The sequence below is a fragment of the Sceloporus occidentalis genome, unplaced genomic scaffold, assembly GCF_023333645.1.
Source record: "Sceloporus occidentalis isolate IW3139 unplaced genomic scaffold, rSceOcc1.0.p SCAF_23, whole genome shotgun sequence".
Lineage (NCBI taxonomy): Eukaryota > Metazoa > Chordata > Lepidosauria > Squamata > Phrynosomatidae > Sceloporus > Sceloporus occidentalis.
This window is the reverse complement of record NW_028317003.1, coordinates 4,077,859-4,097,550: the sequence shown is the minus strand read 5'-3', so window position 1 is coordinate 4,097,550 and position 19,692 is coordinate 4,077,859. Positions and strand designations below refer to the sequence as shown.

Below are 19,692 nucleotides of genomic sequence, written 5' to 3'. Positions count from 1 at the left end.
AATGATGCAATCATGTCTCTGTCCCATCTTGATGATTTGGTGTCACCCTTGACTCAGACCTGTCATATCCAGTCTGTTTAAAAAAACTGCCATCTTAAAAACATTGTCCCTTCCTAACACAAGATGGCACTAAGGCTCTTGTCTACGCTCTCATTATTTCCCACCTTGACTATTGTAAACGTGCCTTAGCTGGCCTCCCTCATACCTGTCTCGTCCCTCTACAATCCTCCATGAACTCTGCTGACAGACTTACGTTCCTCACCCATGGCTTTACTAACACCTCTACTGCAAGACCCGCCTATGAACTTATACTTTAGCGTCATTCCTTCCATATTCCCAAGCCCACATTTCCTAGTACCTCTTCTGCAATACTTGTGTGGCTGGTCCACCCCTTGTGCAATACTAGTGTGGCTGGTCCATCCCTAACTGTGGCACACCTCTTGTGTAATACATCCCAACTCCATCTAGATTGTAAGCTTGTTTGAGCAGGGCCCTGATCAACTGTTGTTTCTCTAATTCAAATGTATAATTATATTATGTTATATATATTACTTGTTATGTCCTGTTTACCCAATTGTACAGAGCTGTGGAATATGATAGCGCTTCATAAAACAATACGCCAATATATAGAGGCATTTGCCTTTATTGCAAGTGAATTTTGAAAGATACTTTTAATGGATTGCCATGCATCTACTAAAGCATATAAACAAACTTCACTCATTTCTCATGCTGTGATCTGCTGTATTGTTAAAATAAATGAGGTCACACGTAATTAAAAAGCACTCATGCTTAATTTCACCCCCTGGCATTTGCTTTTTTTTTTTAAACTTCACATTTCTAAGAAAAAGAACAGCATTGACCTGCATTTCCTAATTATGCCTTAATGCCAAGGAAATATAAAATAGCTTAGAGGGGGAAATCATATTAGGCCATAATTACTTAAGTCATATTCACATGATTTATTTTTTTTTACCTTGTCATCTAATTTTCGTGCACTGAAGGAAAGTTCCACATAGTCATCGTTTCCGGATAATTCTTCAGCAATAACCTAATGAAGACAGCAAAGTTACATTTTGTTCAAAATGTTAACATTCTTACTAATGTGTATATATATATATATATATATATATATATATATGTTTTGAAAATAATAATACATTTACTATTTTACATAGGATTTTACATAGTCATTACATACTCATTTTTTTGTCTTGATTACGAGTAGGGTGACTTATAAAGATTTGAAGCATGTGACATCAATGTTATGCAAATGTCTATGGGATAGCACAGTCACACATTGTTCCATTGATGTATTATTGACTCTCAGTCCCACTCATCTAATGTATATATACAGTATATTTGCCAATGTATCATAACAAACTTGCACTGTTTTGTACCTTCATTGCTTTGTTCCTGTACATGACTTGCCTAGATTAGCTTGACCACTTGTTAACACAAGCTGACAGCTACCTGCCATAAAGGGAGAATGTATAGACAAGAGGGCCATATGTCAAGTATACGGTCTTGTCAATCTGCCTTTTGCTTTACTGACCTCTAAGTTAAATACTTGAATATATCTGCCCATTAGTGATCTCTTGTCTCTAATAGTTGTTTCTTTTCTGTGGCACAAAATGGTATCATTTTCGCCATTAACATTAACAGACTTGTCAGATATGAGTGTAAAGTGATTCAAGAATCATAAAAGTGCCATCATCCATTACAAGTACAATTAATGGAGTGCTCTAGTGCTGCAAAGGTCAAGTGCTAAGGTATCACTCTCTGAGCTTTCTACTTTCTAAGTAGCACAACAAATAAACCCACGTCCCATACCAAAATACAAAAAAATAAGAAAGAAAAAAGAAAATGAAACAAAATAACCACCATTTTCTATTACAAATATTTCTAAAAAAAAACACATTTGTCAAACATTAACCTTTACTATATAATTATTTTAGTGTAGAGTTGATTAATATCTAATGGATTTCCAACATCACAAATGATGACTCGTAAGAAATATTTTAAATCTCCAGCTTTGCGCAGGTTCACACGTTCGCCCACATTACATTATAGTTATTTATATAGTGCCAGCAGATTCCGTAGAGTTGTTACAATCAGCGGAATAATTTAAAATCAAACACAATAACAAACTGGTACAAAAGAAGAAAATGACCCTGCTCTTCCGAGCTTACAGTCTAGCTGGTGGTTGAGGAAATGAAAGAATAGGGGAGGACTGCTTGAATGAGATGGCTGGTGGCTTTGGGGGGAAGAGGGAGCGGAAGTAAAGGGAAAGTATTAATACTTTGCCTATATATTTCTATTTGCGGACAGCCATATACCATTAGAACAGCATATATGGGCTGGCGTAATAACACAGAAGTTAATAGATTTTCAAGCACAGGTCATATGAATGACGATTACAAGCCACATTCTCATAGCACCACTCCAGATTAGCCAATAAATGTGTATTTAAAGAAGATACCTATCTGTACAATGCACATTTGAATCTCATCAAAAACATATAGAAACATCAGTACACAGAATTAATGAAAGGTATTTTTACTTTTTAGTTGCTCTTTTAGAACTATGTCCAGATCTTATGTCCAGATCTTTAACACATAGTAAATGAAAGCAAGGGGTCTTACCATACACACAGAGACAAGGCAGCACACAATGCTTAGACACAGACAAATGGAAGTTGATTAGGATTTTGTAAACTTCATACCGTTATAGATGATTTCCCTGCTGTGTTTCCATGTTTCAATAAGGATTTTGACAGTTTACGCTGTGATACGATCTGGAACAAAAAAAACACATCTTACATTGTACCTGAAGAATATTACTTTTCTGATACATTTCTCATATTTAAGATAAAATGACCAATCTCCTAAAGCGAAGCTGTCTTTTTGCATATGTAAATCATAAATGTATGAACTGGAATAGTTGCAAAATAATGTTTTTTTGCTCTGGTGCTCCAAAAGTTTTATACCGATGTCTATACGTTGGCTATGCCACGTCCAAACTACAATTTAACCCTGCAGAGATATTCCTGTTTTCCTATATTTACAGCAATGTAATCATTCAAAATCTAAATGACGCCTTTAGCACAATGAGAAGATAGATAAAAGGGTCAGAGATGTACAAATTGTCCAGAACAACCAAATAGAAGAATCTAAATTATTTCCTAGAATTCCCAAAAATGTATATGTTAAAGGGGAATCTATATTTAACACTATATTTAAACACTACAGCAATTGTTTTTTTCCTTACCTGCTACGTATCTCCAACATAGCTGCACCCGTGGGGTTAAATTATAATGTTTTTTTAGTATTCCTTTTTATGTCTACTGTATGTTGGATGAAAAATCTTAGGCATCAATATCCCTAACTAATGACATCATAATCCAGTTACTTGAATCTACATTTGGCTCTGGCTGGTGCTAGATAACTGGCTTCTGAAAGCACACCTTAAACAGTCAGGTAAAGCAAATTATTGTGCGACAAGTAGCAGAATGCTTCCCTAATATCTTTGGAACAAATCTCCCACTGTCATCTAATCAGATGATTAGTCTTGCTAACACTGACACATTGTGATTGCTGATATGAAGCATGAACCATCTGTAATTTTTAAACTTCTTTGCAAAAAAAGCTTTATGTCAGCACAGATATTAATTAACAATTGATGTAGTGCAACTTCTTAGCTAGGTGGACCAAACTGTGACAATTGCAAAATGCGATGACAGCAGAGAGGGCACAGAGAGATCAGGTGCAAAACAAATGGCCACAGCTGCGGAGTGCAGTTGTGACACACAAGGAATGATGCAGCTGTGAAAACCTCCAACCACCTGATACTTTTCCACTCACACACTAGTAGGATGATAAACAAGGAGATGACACATGTGACAAGCAAGACCATTTGTCTCTTGACAAAGATTTCCATCACTGCTAGAGCTGATGAAGCTGCAGGAAAACTGCAGAATGTTCTACACCATAACAGCGACAGCCCCAATCATGAAGAATCCCACCAAAACAGTTTCTGCTACAAATTTAGACTGGGATTTTAAGTATCTATCTCCCTGTTTCAAGACAAATACCTATCATAAACATAGAAGGAGCTGCAAAAAATCAGTGTACTTTTAAAGTACCGTATTGGCTCGGATATAGGCCGCCCCCGTATATAGGCCGCACCCTAAAAGTTTGGTGCTTTTTTAAAGAAAAGCACCAAAAAAACATGCTGCCACTCTGTCTCCCCCCCCCCCGAGATACGCTACCACTGTCCTCCCTGCCCGAGATATGCTACCACTGTCCTCCTCCCTGCCCGAGATATGCTGCCACTGTCCTCCCTGCCCGAGATATGCTGCCACTGTCCTCCCTGCCCGAGATATGCTGCCACTGTCCTCCCTCCCCGAGATATGCTGCCACTGTCCTCCCTGACCGAGATATGCTGCCACTGTCCTCCCTGCCCGAGATATGCTACCACTGTCCTCCTCACTTACCGGAGCAGACTCCCGGGTGTCTTGCGGGGCCGGCGGGGGACATCTACGCAATACGCGTATACAACTTCCGGTGCCGGCACAAGTTGTATACGCGTATTGCGTAGATATCCCCCGCCGGCCCCGCAAGACACCGGGAGTCTGCTGCGGTAAGTCGGGGGGGGGGGGGGCAGAGGTAAAACGCATCGTGCGGACGGTACGCACGATGCACTTAGACAACCTCCCGTGCCGCCACCCCCCCCCCGTGGGAAGTGCTGGCAGGGGAGGCTGTCTGAGCGTATCGGGGATTAGGATGCAGGTCCCCTGCACCGCTGCGGGGGATCTGTATCCTAACCCCGCTGCCTGCCCGGCGCCCGGGACTGCATGTCCCGGGCGTCGGGCACTAGACCCCGAATATAGGCCGCACCCCCACTTTAAAAACTTAAAGTGGGGGAAAAAAGTGCGAGCCAATACGGTATGTATGATTTCTGTTTTTTGAAGTTAAGTATGCACTTACTTGTCCCAAGGTGCATTCCATGCCACCCAGAAAGTCTGCATCCTTCAAACCATTGTGATTGCTGCTAATGTCATGAACCTCAAAGCGCAGGCGCTGAACTTCTTCAAAATAAAAATCAACTGTGAAAATCTTTGAGAAAATTGGGTTTATGCATGTTCTGATCACTTCTGTTCTATCCACCTATAGCAAAAAGAAACCAAAAGAATTATTAGTACTATTTAAAACAACTGCAGATCAGAAATATGACATTTTATATGTTAAAATTGGAGCCATACACAGTCTTTTATTATTCAATATGCCTTTGGTAATGTGTAAAAGCCAAACTGGTAAATTAGATCTTTACTTGTGTATACAATACATAGCTGCTTTCACAGGATAGCTAATGACTCCTTATCTCTTTCACACTGGTGCTGCATAAGCAGAACAATTTTGTTGCATGATAAGCAAAGTTTCTTTGAGTAGCCAGATTCATATGTCCCTCTCCCCTCCTCTAATGAACCTTTTGTGTAGGATTTTAAGATTTTTTGGTGGGTATGAGTGTGTCCTCCAGTGTGTTCTACAACCAAGTACTGCAGGAATAATGGAGGAATGAAACAGAGGTATCTAGACAAAGGCAACAGGAACCCCCATGCTTCTTCTAAACATAAGCAAGACTTTGGTCTTTCACCTGCAGAGACTAAATTATTGTCTAAAGGTTTGGGTTATGCTCCAACATGTCAGTTCCATCTATGTTTCACTACTTGTGACATCAGTACTACGCTGAAAAAATATTTGTTTATGAAGTTCTGAATCTCAGTTGAGGATATAGATGAATGTCCGTATATTGAAATGGGCTTTTGGGACCTATGTTTCTCCAGGATCTCAATAGGCTGGGCCTATCTTTGGATAATAAGTATTAATTGTATTATGCTGGAAAACCAGCACAACCTTTTTGGCACCAGGGACCGGTTTTCTGGAAGTTTTTTTCACGGACCGCCGGTTTGATTCAAATGCATTACATTTGTTGTGCATTTTACTTCTATTATTATTAAATGTAATATATATAATAAAAAATATTTGCAACCTGGTTGTCTTTCCATCCATAAAAAACACATAAAATTGTGCCACTCTGCCCCCTAGATATGCTACTCTGCCCCCCAGATATGACACTCTGCCTCATGATATGCCACTCTGCCCCCAGATATGCCACTCTGTCCCTCAGATATGTCACTCTGCCCCAGATATGTTTTATGCCCCCCTGATATGCCACTCTGCCTCCTTACATGCCACTCTACTCCCCTAGATATGCCATTCTGCTCCCTTGATATGCTTTATGCCCCACTAGACATTATTATTATTATTATTATCCTTTATTTATATAGCGCCAACAGTTTACGCAGCGCTTAATACAATACATAAATTCAAGGGATATGACAAGACAAGAATTGACAGACTAAGACAAACCGATACATTTGGTGGAGAGAGCCCTGCTCGCAAGACATGCCACTGTGACCACCCCCCAACTTACCTGGTGCCTAGTGGGGGGAGCCGATGTACGTCTGCGCAATGCGCGTAGACAACCTCTGCTGCTCGTCACATCCACCAGGGCTTCTATGCCGGCGCTCCATCATAGAAGCCCCGGCGGAAGTGCAGACCTTCCACGGCTACCACAGAGGAGGATACAGGTCCCCTGCAGAGGTATCCTCATCTCTGGCAGCCGGGGGAAGTCTGTGCGATGCGCTCAGACAGCCTCCACTGCTGCCGGGGCTTCTATGTTGGAGCACCGCAAGGTCGTGTAACACCGGTGCTCCTTCATAGAAGCCCGGCAGCACCTTGGTTGTCTGCAACGCACAGACGTCTACGGCTGTCCGAGAGGAGGATCCAGGTCCCCTGCAGCGCTGCGGGCGATATGGATCCTCACCCTGCTGTTTGCCCGCAGCAGGGCTAAATAAAAAAGAAAAAAAAAAAAGGACATGCAGGATGGATGTGTGGATGATGCCACGGAGAGATAACGTTGCACTTGATTCTATTGACTTGAGTTTGTGGCTAGCCCACAGACCCTTCCACTCTTGGCCTAATTCAAGGTGGACCTGGGGTGGTGGGTGCCCCGCGATCACACTCACCCAATTACCCAACACCCTCCATTACCCTACCTCCCCTGCAAATTTCTTTGCCCTTTCTCCAATTTCCCACAAACCCACCATAAATACAGACACATCAATAATACTAATTTGGTCGCCACCTTAGATAATTGGTATGTGTTTGTATTGCTTCCCATTTGCATTCATTCTTGATAATATGTAAACAGTGTGTGTCACCTTTCCTTATACCAATAATTTGTTTTTTTGACTGTGTCCCCTTTCCTTTGTTTGTTTTTATTTTCCCTTTTCATGTTCAAGAAACAAAACAATAGACATTGATTTACCAAAAAAATAAAATAAATAAAGCTTATTTAAGATAACCTAGTGTAAGCACCAGTAAAGTAGAACAAAAGGCGCTGAATAATTTCAAGCGTAACAATAAAATTGTGATTCAGATAAAGGAGGTTCCGTAGTTGTACAAAATAGACAGGATTATCGTAGAGAGGGCTGGAAACATTTAGGTGATACTGAAGCTTATGAACAGTTGAAAATAAACCATCTTGCCAAAGTTAAAAGCTGAATTGAAGGATTTGATTGATGATGGGTTAGAGGCAGGCATTTTTGATAACAAAGTGGAAGAACTTCTTTTTATTTTATTTTTTTTATTTGTTTTTCCACATTGAAGATACAGAAAGAAAAAAGGGAGAGGGATAAGGGGGTGACATACAGTGCACCTTCAAATCCATATCAGATCTTTGTTTACAATAAAGTGGAATAATTTTTAATGGTAGAACATCCAGTGGCCCCTATTTTACACCATCTGCCTGAGGTCCAAAAATCAATCAGGGGCTACTTTCTTCAAAGACGTGGGATGGCGATGGGTGTTATATTTGAACAAAGCTAGAACAGCAAAGTGTGCCCTCCCAACATAATTTTTAGGAAATATTTCTGAGGAAAGTAGATATCTAAATAACAAGGACATTTTTGAATGACTCTGCCTATGTTCTTTTAATATGATAAAATAAAAAAATGTATACTACGCCTGCTGTGCAAACCTGTACTCACTGTGGTTGTTATATAACGAGAATGGCCACTGCCAATTGAGTGGAGAAGGTAGTTGTTTGTGATTTGGATTTGTTTGATTGGTGTGGATTTCCTGTGGATTAATGGCAAGCATCTAGCATCACAGAGATTACGCTGCTTCACTTATTTTTGTACAATAAGATTATCCTAAACATACTATAAACGCAAGGTACACGTAAGGTTTCAATTCTCACAGCAGGTAGCAAAAGGATTGGACCTTTAAATCAAGGGTCTGTTTTTTGTTAAGGGATGGCATCAGAAATATAGCTTCCCCTGTAAATTCGACAAAACGATGCAGAAAAAATACAAATAGAAATGTGTAGAGCTCTGATTTAAAAGGTTACTTTGTTCATACAGGATTTGTATCTTTGCAAGCACTTTACTCTATCTTTAATGAAGGTGTGAGTCTTGAAATGATCCCTTTCACTTGCTTTGTGAAGAACGATAAGTCAACACAGAAAAGATAACAGATACATGCTACTGATCTGTCTGCTTTCACATAATTCTAAATGCACACTCAGCCTTGTGCTGAATACACATTGACCCCAATCAATACAGGATCATCTGTTCTAAGAACTTCTGGCTGGAAAAAGAATCAAATGCCTGATGGTAGAGATAAGATATAGCAAAACAGAATAAATTGGTCTGGAAACATCTAAGTGACGGGTACTTCTTTAAGATGTGCTATATATATATCAGCTGCAAAATAAAGAAACCAAAAAGCCAACATTTTTATTACATAAGAAAGATATTAACAATACAATTCAAACATATTCAATTGGCTTATAGTTCTTAAAATATGTGCAGGTGTGAGCATTAAAATGATATACATTAAATAGACAAAAATGAAGTCTTTTACCTTCAACATGCATATTAGGGTGATAAAGAGACTGTGATAAAAGGTTAATATATATCTTTGAACCTCAAAAAGTATGTTGCTGGTTCAGAAAAGAGGATGATGTCTCTCAAAACCTAAGATGGCTCTTAAGCTTCTTATTGCAAGATACTAGAGGAAAAATTCTGTCCCTACCCTAAATGAGATAAAAAGGCAGATAGATTTTAAGGGATGGATGGGAAGGTCAATATATATATGAATTATAACAACCTTGAGCTTTACAATCAAATTTTCCTATAGAAGCTCTGGACTTTATCTATAAATCTATTTCTATAATATTATCATGGTCCGCTACAGTTCTTTGACCTAGACTTCATCCTACAAAGATCTCATTTTATTAATTTATGTTGTATTTTGACATTTTATATGTATGTATATGATTGTATACACAAATAACTAAAAAATAGAAAAAAAGAAAAGAGGATGACTTGGATAATAAATTGGAAGCATCATCAAAAAACAATATTGTCATATAAAACAAAAACAATATCTGATGCTGGATTCTGGTTGTTGAGGAAGCATGGTGGCCATGAATGAATACTTTATGTTGGAATTTCCAGACAATATAAGCATAGGGACTACACATATAATCCTATAAATGTTGAGAGTTGTCAGGACCAGGGCGAGCAGGTCGGGTAGGAGTCCATGTGCAGGGGATACGGGGAACTCTGTCTGTACTCCTTTATGCATGGTGACACTGAGATAGGTACAGACAGAGTAGCAGGACTGGATAGGACGAGAGACAGGAGCTGAGGCAGGTACAGGCTCGGGAGCTGAGGCAGAGAGACGGGAGCTGAGGCAGAGAGACGGGAGCTGAGGCAGGTACCGGCTCGGGAGTTGAGGCAGAGAGACGGGAGCTGAGGCAGGTGCAGGCTCGGGAGTTGAGGCAGAGAGACGGGAGCCGAGGCAGGTACCGGCTCGGGTGCAGGTGCAGGCACCGGCTCGGGTGCAGGTGCAGGCACAGGTTCGGGTGCAGGTGCAGGTGCAGGCACAGGCTCGGGTGCGGGCCCACTGGCAGGTAAGCCCACAGGCAGGTTCAGGCACAAGTACAGGCTCAGGTGCGGGCCCACTGGCAGGTAAGCCCACAGGCAGGTTCAGGCACAGGTACAGGTACAGGTGAGGCCCACTGGCAAGGCGGACGGGAACGGAGGCCCACTGGCAGGGCGGACGGGAACGGAGGCCCACTGGCAGGGCGGACGGGAACGGAGGCCCACTGGCAGGGCGGACGGGAACGGAGGCCCACTGGCAGGGCGGACGGGAACGGAGGCCCACTGGCAGGGCGGCCGGGAACGGAGTACTACCGGGCCAGGCACGTGTACAGGTTCATGCACGGGTACGGACTTACGCTCGGGTACTGGATCATGCACGAGTACCGGCTCAGGCACGGGTACAGGAACGGGCTCAGGCACGGGTTCAGGCTCAGGCACGGGTTCAGGCTCAGGCACGGGTTCAGGCTCAGGCACGGGTTCAGGCTCAGGCACAGGCACAGGAGCAAGCTCAGGTACAGGTAGCGGCTCAGAGCAAAGGCAGTCCTTTAACATCAATGCCAAGGCCCTGACTGAAGGGCAGGGCAGGTCTTTTAAAGGCAGGGCTTTACTCAATTCATAAGGCGCAGCTGTACCTGATAATCAGGTTCAGATCACTCCAGAGGGAGGAGGGTGGCCACTAGTGGTAGCAGATGTATTAACCTGAAGTACAATTCAGCCATGGTTCAGGCAGCAGAGAATGGATCCTGACAAGAGTATAATATTGTTTTAACCAAATGACCGTGCACATTGTGTAGATTAAACATAGATATGGGTTTAGTAAATTAGAAACTGGAAAAGGTTGTTAGAGAACATTTTTGCAGTAACATATTGTGCTATTGTTCCCAAGAAACTATGTATAAGACAGTTAATGTAATTGAAGAATACGTTCCTATGGAAGTGGCTATTTCTTGACTCTGTTTTCATTATTTCTACTAAAGTACCACAGAACCAGGTTAACAAAGCTTATAAAGTATGTTCTATTTCCCTGTGCTGATTTTTACACATTGTTCCACAGACCTATAATTTCTGGAGTTACCTAGGCAAATTTTAAACACTGAGATTAAATGTACTGAGTGCATAAGTGTGGTCTAATTACTTACCCTCCTGAACATTTGCTTTGAATTTAAAAGCTTTAAATGTTGGTAAAACCATGTTAGAATATTCTTTGTCTTGAATATCTAAACTTCTCCAGTGATCAAACAGCAATCAAGACCACAGCTTCTTTGTCTTATTAATCAGGTTTATTCGATAACAAATTATCAATTCATACAGTACCGATGCTGGAACAAATAGTGATAAAAGGTACCGTAGGCTCAATATTCTTGGTGAGATGAAGGTGAGAGCGTATTTATACACCTTTACATTTGGTTAGGGTATACGTAAAGGAATCCTATTGGAACAGTCATATGATACACGGGCATTCCACAGAAGACCCTCTAAGCTACGTCACTTAATTGATACCATATGTTCCTAGCACTCAAGTTGCATTCAGGCCTAAAATGTGCAGAACAAAATAAAAGTATAAAAATGATTTCTTACAAACCAATATATAAAAAGATCTTTCTAAACCCGTTGCCTCGTCTTTTAGAGTGTCCAGTTGACTTTACCTTTTCTGTTGCACCTCAGTTGGCATGGACTCTGGAAATATAGTGTTTATCTCCTATGCTCTCAGGGGTGTCGATTGTGTTTATTTTATTGTCCAAAAAAGCAAGGGAACTTTGATTCCTAATGCCTTGAAAAATGCTAGTTAAACTCTCTTATCTCTAAATTTTTTATGAGCTGCAGTGTTTTTAGATTAATTCAGTTTTATTTTTATTATTATCTTTTATTTATATAGCGCCAATAATTTACGCAGCGCTTAATACAATACATATATTCAAGGGGTATGACAAGACTAGAATTGGCAGACTAAGACAAACCGATACATTAGGTGTAGAGAGCCCTGCTCGCAAGCTTACAATCTTGTTTAATCAACAAAAGCACCATAGTGACACCAGTTGACCATTTTCATCATGTTTAATGCGACCATGTATGCTATTAACACATTTTCAGTAGCTTTAGGTAAACCGCTTCTCCATTAAAGGAAATGAAAGTACCATGTTCACTGCAGGTCATGGGAATCGGAAATACAATTAGTGGTGTGAGTTCTGCGCAGTTTTTTGTTTCCTGTTTTTCCCCAAAAAAATAAGAAATTAAAGTGAAGAATTAGAAGCATTATTGCCCCTCCTTTGTAAAGTCTCAGCTTTCCCAACATGATGAGTAAAAATAATTTAATAAACTGTTGTGATCTAAGCTTTTATTTGATGCCTAATGTAGCATATTTATTACACAGCAATAGGCTCACTTATTTACATTTTTAATATCTACTTGACAGATTTTTCCACACTTCACAGGAATGACTGAAACTCCGGCCAGCACTAAAGGATTTATTTATAAGAAAATATAATTAATGTTCATTTCAAGGAAAAGAGGAATCGAGTGATGTACTAGGGTGGCTGTGTGTGTGAACTGTAGGGCATTATACTGTGGTGATCCATCAGTGCACTAGCAATAAAAAATAAGCCTAATGAAGGGCAATTAGGCACAGGGGACTAGGAGGTTAATTGTCTGGTTGACTTCACTAATTTATTGATAAAGAGTTATCACTGATGACTGGAGTCAGTGGTACACAACTCCAGACAGCAAACATGCCACAGTTTTTGGATATCACAGCTTAAACATATGCAGTTTCAACATTCATTAAGCAACTTGTTTTTAGCTAAGACTCCTGGAGCACATCTAACGTAGACTTAAGGACACTAAAGAATTCATGCTCCATGGAGGATTTTACTGCGTTTTTTACAATGTGAACTATATCTTTGTATGTGATTAAAAAATATTTGTAGCTCAGTTTTTTCCTGTATGGTAGATATCCTGATTTGCTCCCATCCTTTGAGGCCTGGTCTAAATAACAAAACCTGATAAATGACAGTCATCTATGTGCATCTTGTAAAAGAAATTTAAAGGCAGGTTTGAAAGTTGGAGGCAGTCAAAGGTGGAAATGGATGCATTGATAAGTGTGTCTAGGGTGCAGGGTATTTACTGACACCATGACCTGCAAACAACTTCTCATTTAACATTACACTTTATTTAAAACATTTCATTTTGGAAGCAATTTCTAACAGCATTTTTTCATTGTCATGGAGCTATTTAATATAGTCACATACTTTACTCCAAATAAATAGGGAGACCACTGTATGGAAGAGAGACCATTGTATTTGATGGTTGAAGTAGTAGACTAAGGTGTAACATGCAGATAGTAAGCAGAATGATTTCTGTAATAAATTTAGCAAAACAGAAATCTATGTGATATATTACACTATATATATATATATATATATATATATATATATATATATATATATATATACAGTAATATGTATTCTAGAAAGTGAACAACGTACATAGGTGAGCTGGTTTCTACTTGTTCTGTTTCATGTGTGACCTTATCAAAAGGTTCATAGAGACCCATTGTGCTTTCGATTCTGGGATTGATCTGGTAATAGGATAGTTTTGTATAGACCTACTTATATTATTTGAAAAAAACACTTTTAAATACTAATGTATGTCATTAAGAATGAAGTTTTGCCAGCTCTACATTAACAAGGATGAGGGCTTTTTAATCATAGCAGCTTTTTTTTGCGAGCACTCAGTCTGATATGTGTGCAAAGCAATTTAAACTTCTGCTCTGAGTACATCTAAGTGAGTCAGTTCATACGCGATATTCTCATTTCAGAAGAACATTTCTGCCAAACAGCCACAATGCTCTGCTCTCAAGCTATTTTATTTTTCTGATTGATTTTGCATAAATATTTCAATGTGTTAATTCAGATTACGTTTTCTAAGCCAATTTCATAATGAAATAACAAAAGTAATATGTTTTAAGAAGTATTAACCTTTAATTTATGCAATTCTTCAATCCCTATTCTTTTTTTTTTTAATTGATTTCCAAAATGTTTAAAAAAAATTCTGTTTAATGATTGATTGCTGTGATAATTCATAAAACATGGGTTCGACTTAATTCATTGAGTATAGTGTTCCATTAAAGTACCATACAGCTGAAAGCAGAAGTAGCAAAGAAGGTAGTAATCTGACCCGATTTCTAAACATTAATCAGGAAACATTTTTAGATGCTGGCATGGATGTATAAAAACCCTATTTATTATACATTTATTTAACACATTATACATAGTATGCTTATGTGCAATGATTTAAGGCATGGTTAAGGCATTCTGTCCACGTCACTTAACTTCAGAAGTACTTCAAGCTACACTTGACATATAGTTTTAATTAAAGGTTATCATATAAACCAACATATTTTATACATGGCAACTTGCCATGCGCTGACCCCTAGTCTCTCAAATCATTAGCCTTTAAAGACTGTACTGAAGTGACCTGCTCAAAAGAGACAAATTGTTTAAACAATTATAATCTGTACAAAAAAGATTTGTCTCTTGTATCAAGCACACATTTTAACCTAGTGAAAGGTGGAAGTGAATAATTGTCGATAAGTAAAGGGGGCTTTTCTTTTAATCGTTCAAGGGCACGATTGTGTAGACCTTGCTTTCAATATAAGTGATATTGCTTAGTCATTTTCTTCAGAGAAAAAAATAAAAGTTATTGGTATATTGAACCAAGATGTGTTTCTGAAAGGAATGATGCTCAGGATACTGCCCATATGGCTATATAAACCCAGTTATTCATATCTTTGATTACTCATCAGCTGCAGAACTGTAAATACTCTGCTGATGTAAAGCCAAATAAGGTCAAGTTATATTGTCAAATTCAGATATATAGCATACATCTAATACAGTATTTTTATTCTACGTGATCTACATGAACATCTACAGATATTAAACCATGGTTTCTTAAAACAGGATATTTTTGTAGTCAAAGTTCTAAATTTGAAAGTATTTGTTCAAACATTATTGCTTATTTCACTATTAGATTGGCTCACTTAGTATACTGAATTTGGAAAAATGACAGATCTCATCTAACTACGTTCCAACATCAGCACCAGGAGGCATCTACTCAGATGAGCACAGGTGGATCAATCAATGTCTGACTTCTCAATTTGCAGTAATTAGAGCCTCCTGCGAGGAAAAACTGAAACTCTCTCATCTTGGGAGTATTTAAAAAACAATGTTCAGAAACAGCTGCAACTACTTCCCTACTTATACATTCTTGGGCTGTGATTTTTTGAGGCAATCTGACAAAACATGGTTCCAGGTGTATTGGTAGATTTAGATTTTTATTGTGTTTTGACATTTCGCTGCTATTAATGTAATGTTGGCTGGTAGATTTTAAAAACAGAACAAGAACCATATTATCAAATAGAAAGAACTCCCCAAAAATAAAAGACTTTCAACTCACAGTAGTTTTTAAAGCTATTTTAAATACTGTAATATATTGTAGTCATAAGATGGGCTGACACAGAAAGTTAGAACAAGCCGATAATAGTTGATGCATTTTGCGTTTGATGAATCACCAACTCTCTCCTACAGATGGTTCACTAAAATAGAACAAATCTGTAGTTTTTCAGAGAGCCATTAAAGTCATTTATGAATAGTTCTTATGCTCCTAATACTACTGTAAAAAAAATTATAATACAAGTTCAGACTCATGGATCATGCCATGTTTTACGCAGTGCAAGAACAGGAAACAAATCTTAAAATATATTTTTGTAGATGTAATCTGTGTCTGAGGTAAGTGAAACCAAGCCTTACATTAATGGTAATATGTTAAAGCTATAGAGGCTTTTTAAATATCAACAATAATGATATTTACTAATTAAATGTGGGCTTTTTTTATAGCGGCGGTTTACTGTCACTGACAGCCCCACTAAAGAATAATGCATATTAAATGCATACTATAATATGCATTCTTCAAAAGAGGCAGCTGCCCTCCTCCTGTGTGGTCCCATGATTCTCCAAGCAGCCAATCTGTGACAGGAAAGCACTCCCAATGAAAAAAGGAGCATTTCCATGCATGCGCATTGGGGGTTGAAACCCCTCCTATTTGCAGAGGCAGAGTTGGAACTGGCCGATGGTAACTATATCCCATGCATGGAGATCTCCTGCACAGAGAACAGCTGGGGGTCTTAGTTGGTTGAGCTTATGTCATGAGGCGTCCGCTGGCCTTAGTGCCAAGGCCACCTCGTCATCGCTGTCAGGCCCAGCATTCATTATGACATGTGAGTTGATCATTTATCTATGCATTTTGCAGGGCCAACTCAGCTCTTGTGGCAGGAGCGTCTCATATTGTTGTCTGTTTATAATTCATACCAGCAATACATTTGGATTACTTTAATAACCTCTGTAAAGCTATTGGGCACTAAATGCAGATGTCCAACTGAAACGTTTAACATTACAACAGCGATTGTATTAGATCTCTTATTACAGGCTCACTCCACATTACAAACAATGCTTATTACACACCATTATCTTATCCCTTTTGTTCTTAAAATAGTTGTATGTATGTCAGTTCAATTTGCTCTCTCTTGTCACTGAACAAATAGCTGTTTACCAAGTTAACCAAACAAAATATATCCAGCAGACTCTTTATGACATCCCTGAATTCCAATGGTGTCATAAAGCCTGGATCGCTCATGGAGACAGATGTATGTCATGTATATAGCTAGGTGGATCATGGTTGGTTCAAGCCCAATACTGCTCAAACCCCTCCGTGGTAAAATATAAAAGCCAACAGTTACATTTGTATTATGTTGGTAAATTTCCAAGCTTTATACCCCAAAGTACCCTATTATAACCAACAGTATTCAAAATATATATACTGCCTTTACAGTAAAAACTATTCACTAAAAGCAGCCTGTAATTTCTTACATCGCTCTATGTATAACACTCCTCTTCAATAAAATGGGATTGTCTGGGACCCCAGACGTTGTCCAAAAGTTGTTCTACATTGCTACTCACTGCGCTATTTAATTATTGCAGTTGATTTTTATTTTTAGTGAAAAAATAATTAGATGCAGAGTACACAGTAGACATATTTAAACCACAAGTACATAATGATCATATCATTAGTCAGTATTAATCAGCATATTTTTACATAATTACTATACAAATTCCAAACACACAACAAACGTATTTTCTGCTTCCCTGAAATTGTGCCTGTGATTCAAAACACAGTTTATATATTTAATGATCTTGTGGTTGCATTTTTTGGTTGCAATGGAGTACAGATGAGGAGTCCTACACATAGTACACACCAGAAGGGACCACCACTTTCTTATAGAGACCGGGCAGTAGGTTATCTTTTGATTAACCAACCTATGGTGAGGAATATACTTGGATACAACACCAAGAACAAAACTGGAAAGACTACACATTTAAACTATCCCTCCTTTTTTGATAACCACACGGTTAGGTTTATGTATTAGACAGTTAGTGTGAAATGCCCGGTGCTAGGTGGGAATAGGTTATCACTTGGCTTTTGTAAATTATTGTACTTTGCGAGTCTAGTTGTGAGTGTAACATGAATGTGACCACAAATAAAAAATGTTGCTGTAGTAAATGTCTGGTACTTTATGACGTATAAAAAAATAGGAATTATTCAATTTTATTTAATTCTCTCAGTTAACTGGATCTGTGCATTACATGCTAATTGTATTACAACTGACTACGGACTTCTGGCCAAAACCAGTTTAAAATGGCTAGATATCAGTTCTAATTACTGGTAATTGAGGTCCATCATGTGAGTCCTGACCCAATGGAGGGTAAAACACCACACATAAAACCCTGTCCCACAGTCTTTAGAGTCTCTAGTAATTGGGGAAACGTAGCACTCTGTACCAGGGGAAATAATTAATCCCAACGGACCCCTTGTACCCACCTCCCCAAAAACAGAACCCCTTCCAAGGCCATGGCCATATAGGGAGGAGGCTGGCTTCTAGGCCTCTGCAGGAGCCAAAGGCACAGAGGCATCTGTGACGCCGCCAATCTCTGTCATTTGCTTACAACGTAGAAAGCCCTCTATTTTCAGTGTGCATAAAATTATATTTATTTTTATTACAACTCTGCTGAAAAGAATTGGTGATATCAATTTTTAGAGACCAAGTATTTTAAAAAGTACATAACTATGGTAGATGGATATGAAATGCAAAATGCATTTGCTTGGCTTTGTTAAAAGACAGGATTCACATGCAGGGTGTTTAGGATTGTGGGGTGCTTGGTGCTATCTGCAACATTGATAAATAATATCCTTATTCAGATTTTGCTTTTAACATCCACTAAAGGATGATTCATTAATGTATTTACTCCCGTAGTGTTCTCCTAATTGTTTATGCCCAAGTACCTACTACAACAGCACTAATAAGCATTTTCGAAGATAATGGGAACAAATGCTGCACTGTTAATGTCAGCCTTAATGTTTTCTACTAATGGAGTTATTAACTATTTGTAAATCCAGGAGAACATCAAAATAAGATCAATAGTTTCCCTGTACATTAACAGAGTATTTAATGAGCAGCTAAAACTAAAACTATTTTCATGATCGGGAAAAAATGGGACAAAAATATTTTATGTTATGTTAACTATACTCAGTAATGATCAGTGACTCACTAATGATAATAAATAGTCACCAAATGGTTCTAATAAGAAAACCTTTATGTCTCAGGACGTATGTCATGAATGAAGTCACTTGTATTCAGGCAGGAATTTCAACTGTGATTTACAAGTATCAACCAGGATACTAAATGTTTGTTAAATCAGAGCTGAATAAGAAGGTGTCAGGTCCACGTGACCCTGAAAATCTGGCCATAGATTACAGTACAAAATCAGATACAAAATCTGGCAGATCCCATGCACGATAATTTCTCAAACTTTAAGTTTAAGTTTAGGAACAACCTACAAAAAATGTTTTTGACTAGAATATAAGATATGTAGAATTTGTATGAGAGATTCCGTTTTTTTTTAATGGTTATCGTCTTGTCCTATTTTCTGAACAAGGACCCTGGATGTGTTTAAACAAACGAGCACTAAAGGATTGTTAAGAAAGTACCATACAAACACATAAATACATATACTGGTATTTGGGGACCCCACGTTAAAAATATTGGTAAATATCCAGCCATAGACATACATAACTACATCCCCTAAAGTACCTTTTTCCCATTAGGAAATGTTAGGAGGATGTGGTCCTTCAATTCGAGTTGAGGTCTAACACGCAGCACTGTTTAGGCTAAAGCTCCTTGCTAAAACACTGTGACCCACAGGGCATGTTGAGGAGGACACATAAGTTACATTCTGGGTTGAGGTTAACCTTACCAGGTTGCCCTAAATGTAAACAGGGTTTTTAACCTCATTTCACCCTACTGTGAATCACCACTGTATGCTGTGGATGAAATAAATCTTAGTAAATACAAGCTTCCTATGGTTTCATGGAACTGTAAGTTCACTAAAAGTAGCTGAGCTTTGCATGCATGTACCATAATCTATATCCCATAACATTCAAATAAAAATAATAAAAAAATCAACATCTAAGGGGGGAATGCAGCTGACAATCTTATGCATACATTTTTTTACTCTTAAGCAGTCTTTTGACAGCACCACAATGTGAGAAGCTTGTTAACAGCATAGTTTTAT

General features: G+C 38.7%; 1 protein-coding gene across 2 annotated transcripts in view; it reads right to left on the bottom strand.

Annotated features, from left to right (window-relative positions):
- LOC149300710 (copine-4-like) overlaps positions 1-19,692 on the bottom strand; it is a 127,330-nt gene that overhangs the window by 56,510 nt on the left and 51,128 nt on the right. For both annotated transcript variants that reach the window (XM_089484948.1, XM_089484949.1), the window contains exons 2-4: positions 4,986-5,165; positions 2,723-2,794; positions 974-1,048 (exon numbers count right to left, since the gene is read on the bottom strand). In XM_089484948.1, the coding sequence (XP_089341074.1) occupies positions 974-1,048; positions 2,723-2,794; positions 4,986-5,165 (327 nt within the window). The remainder of the gene's footprint in view (positions 1-973; positions 1,049-2,722; positions 2,795-4,985; positions 5,166-19,692) is intronic.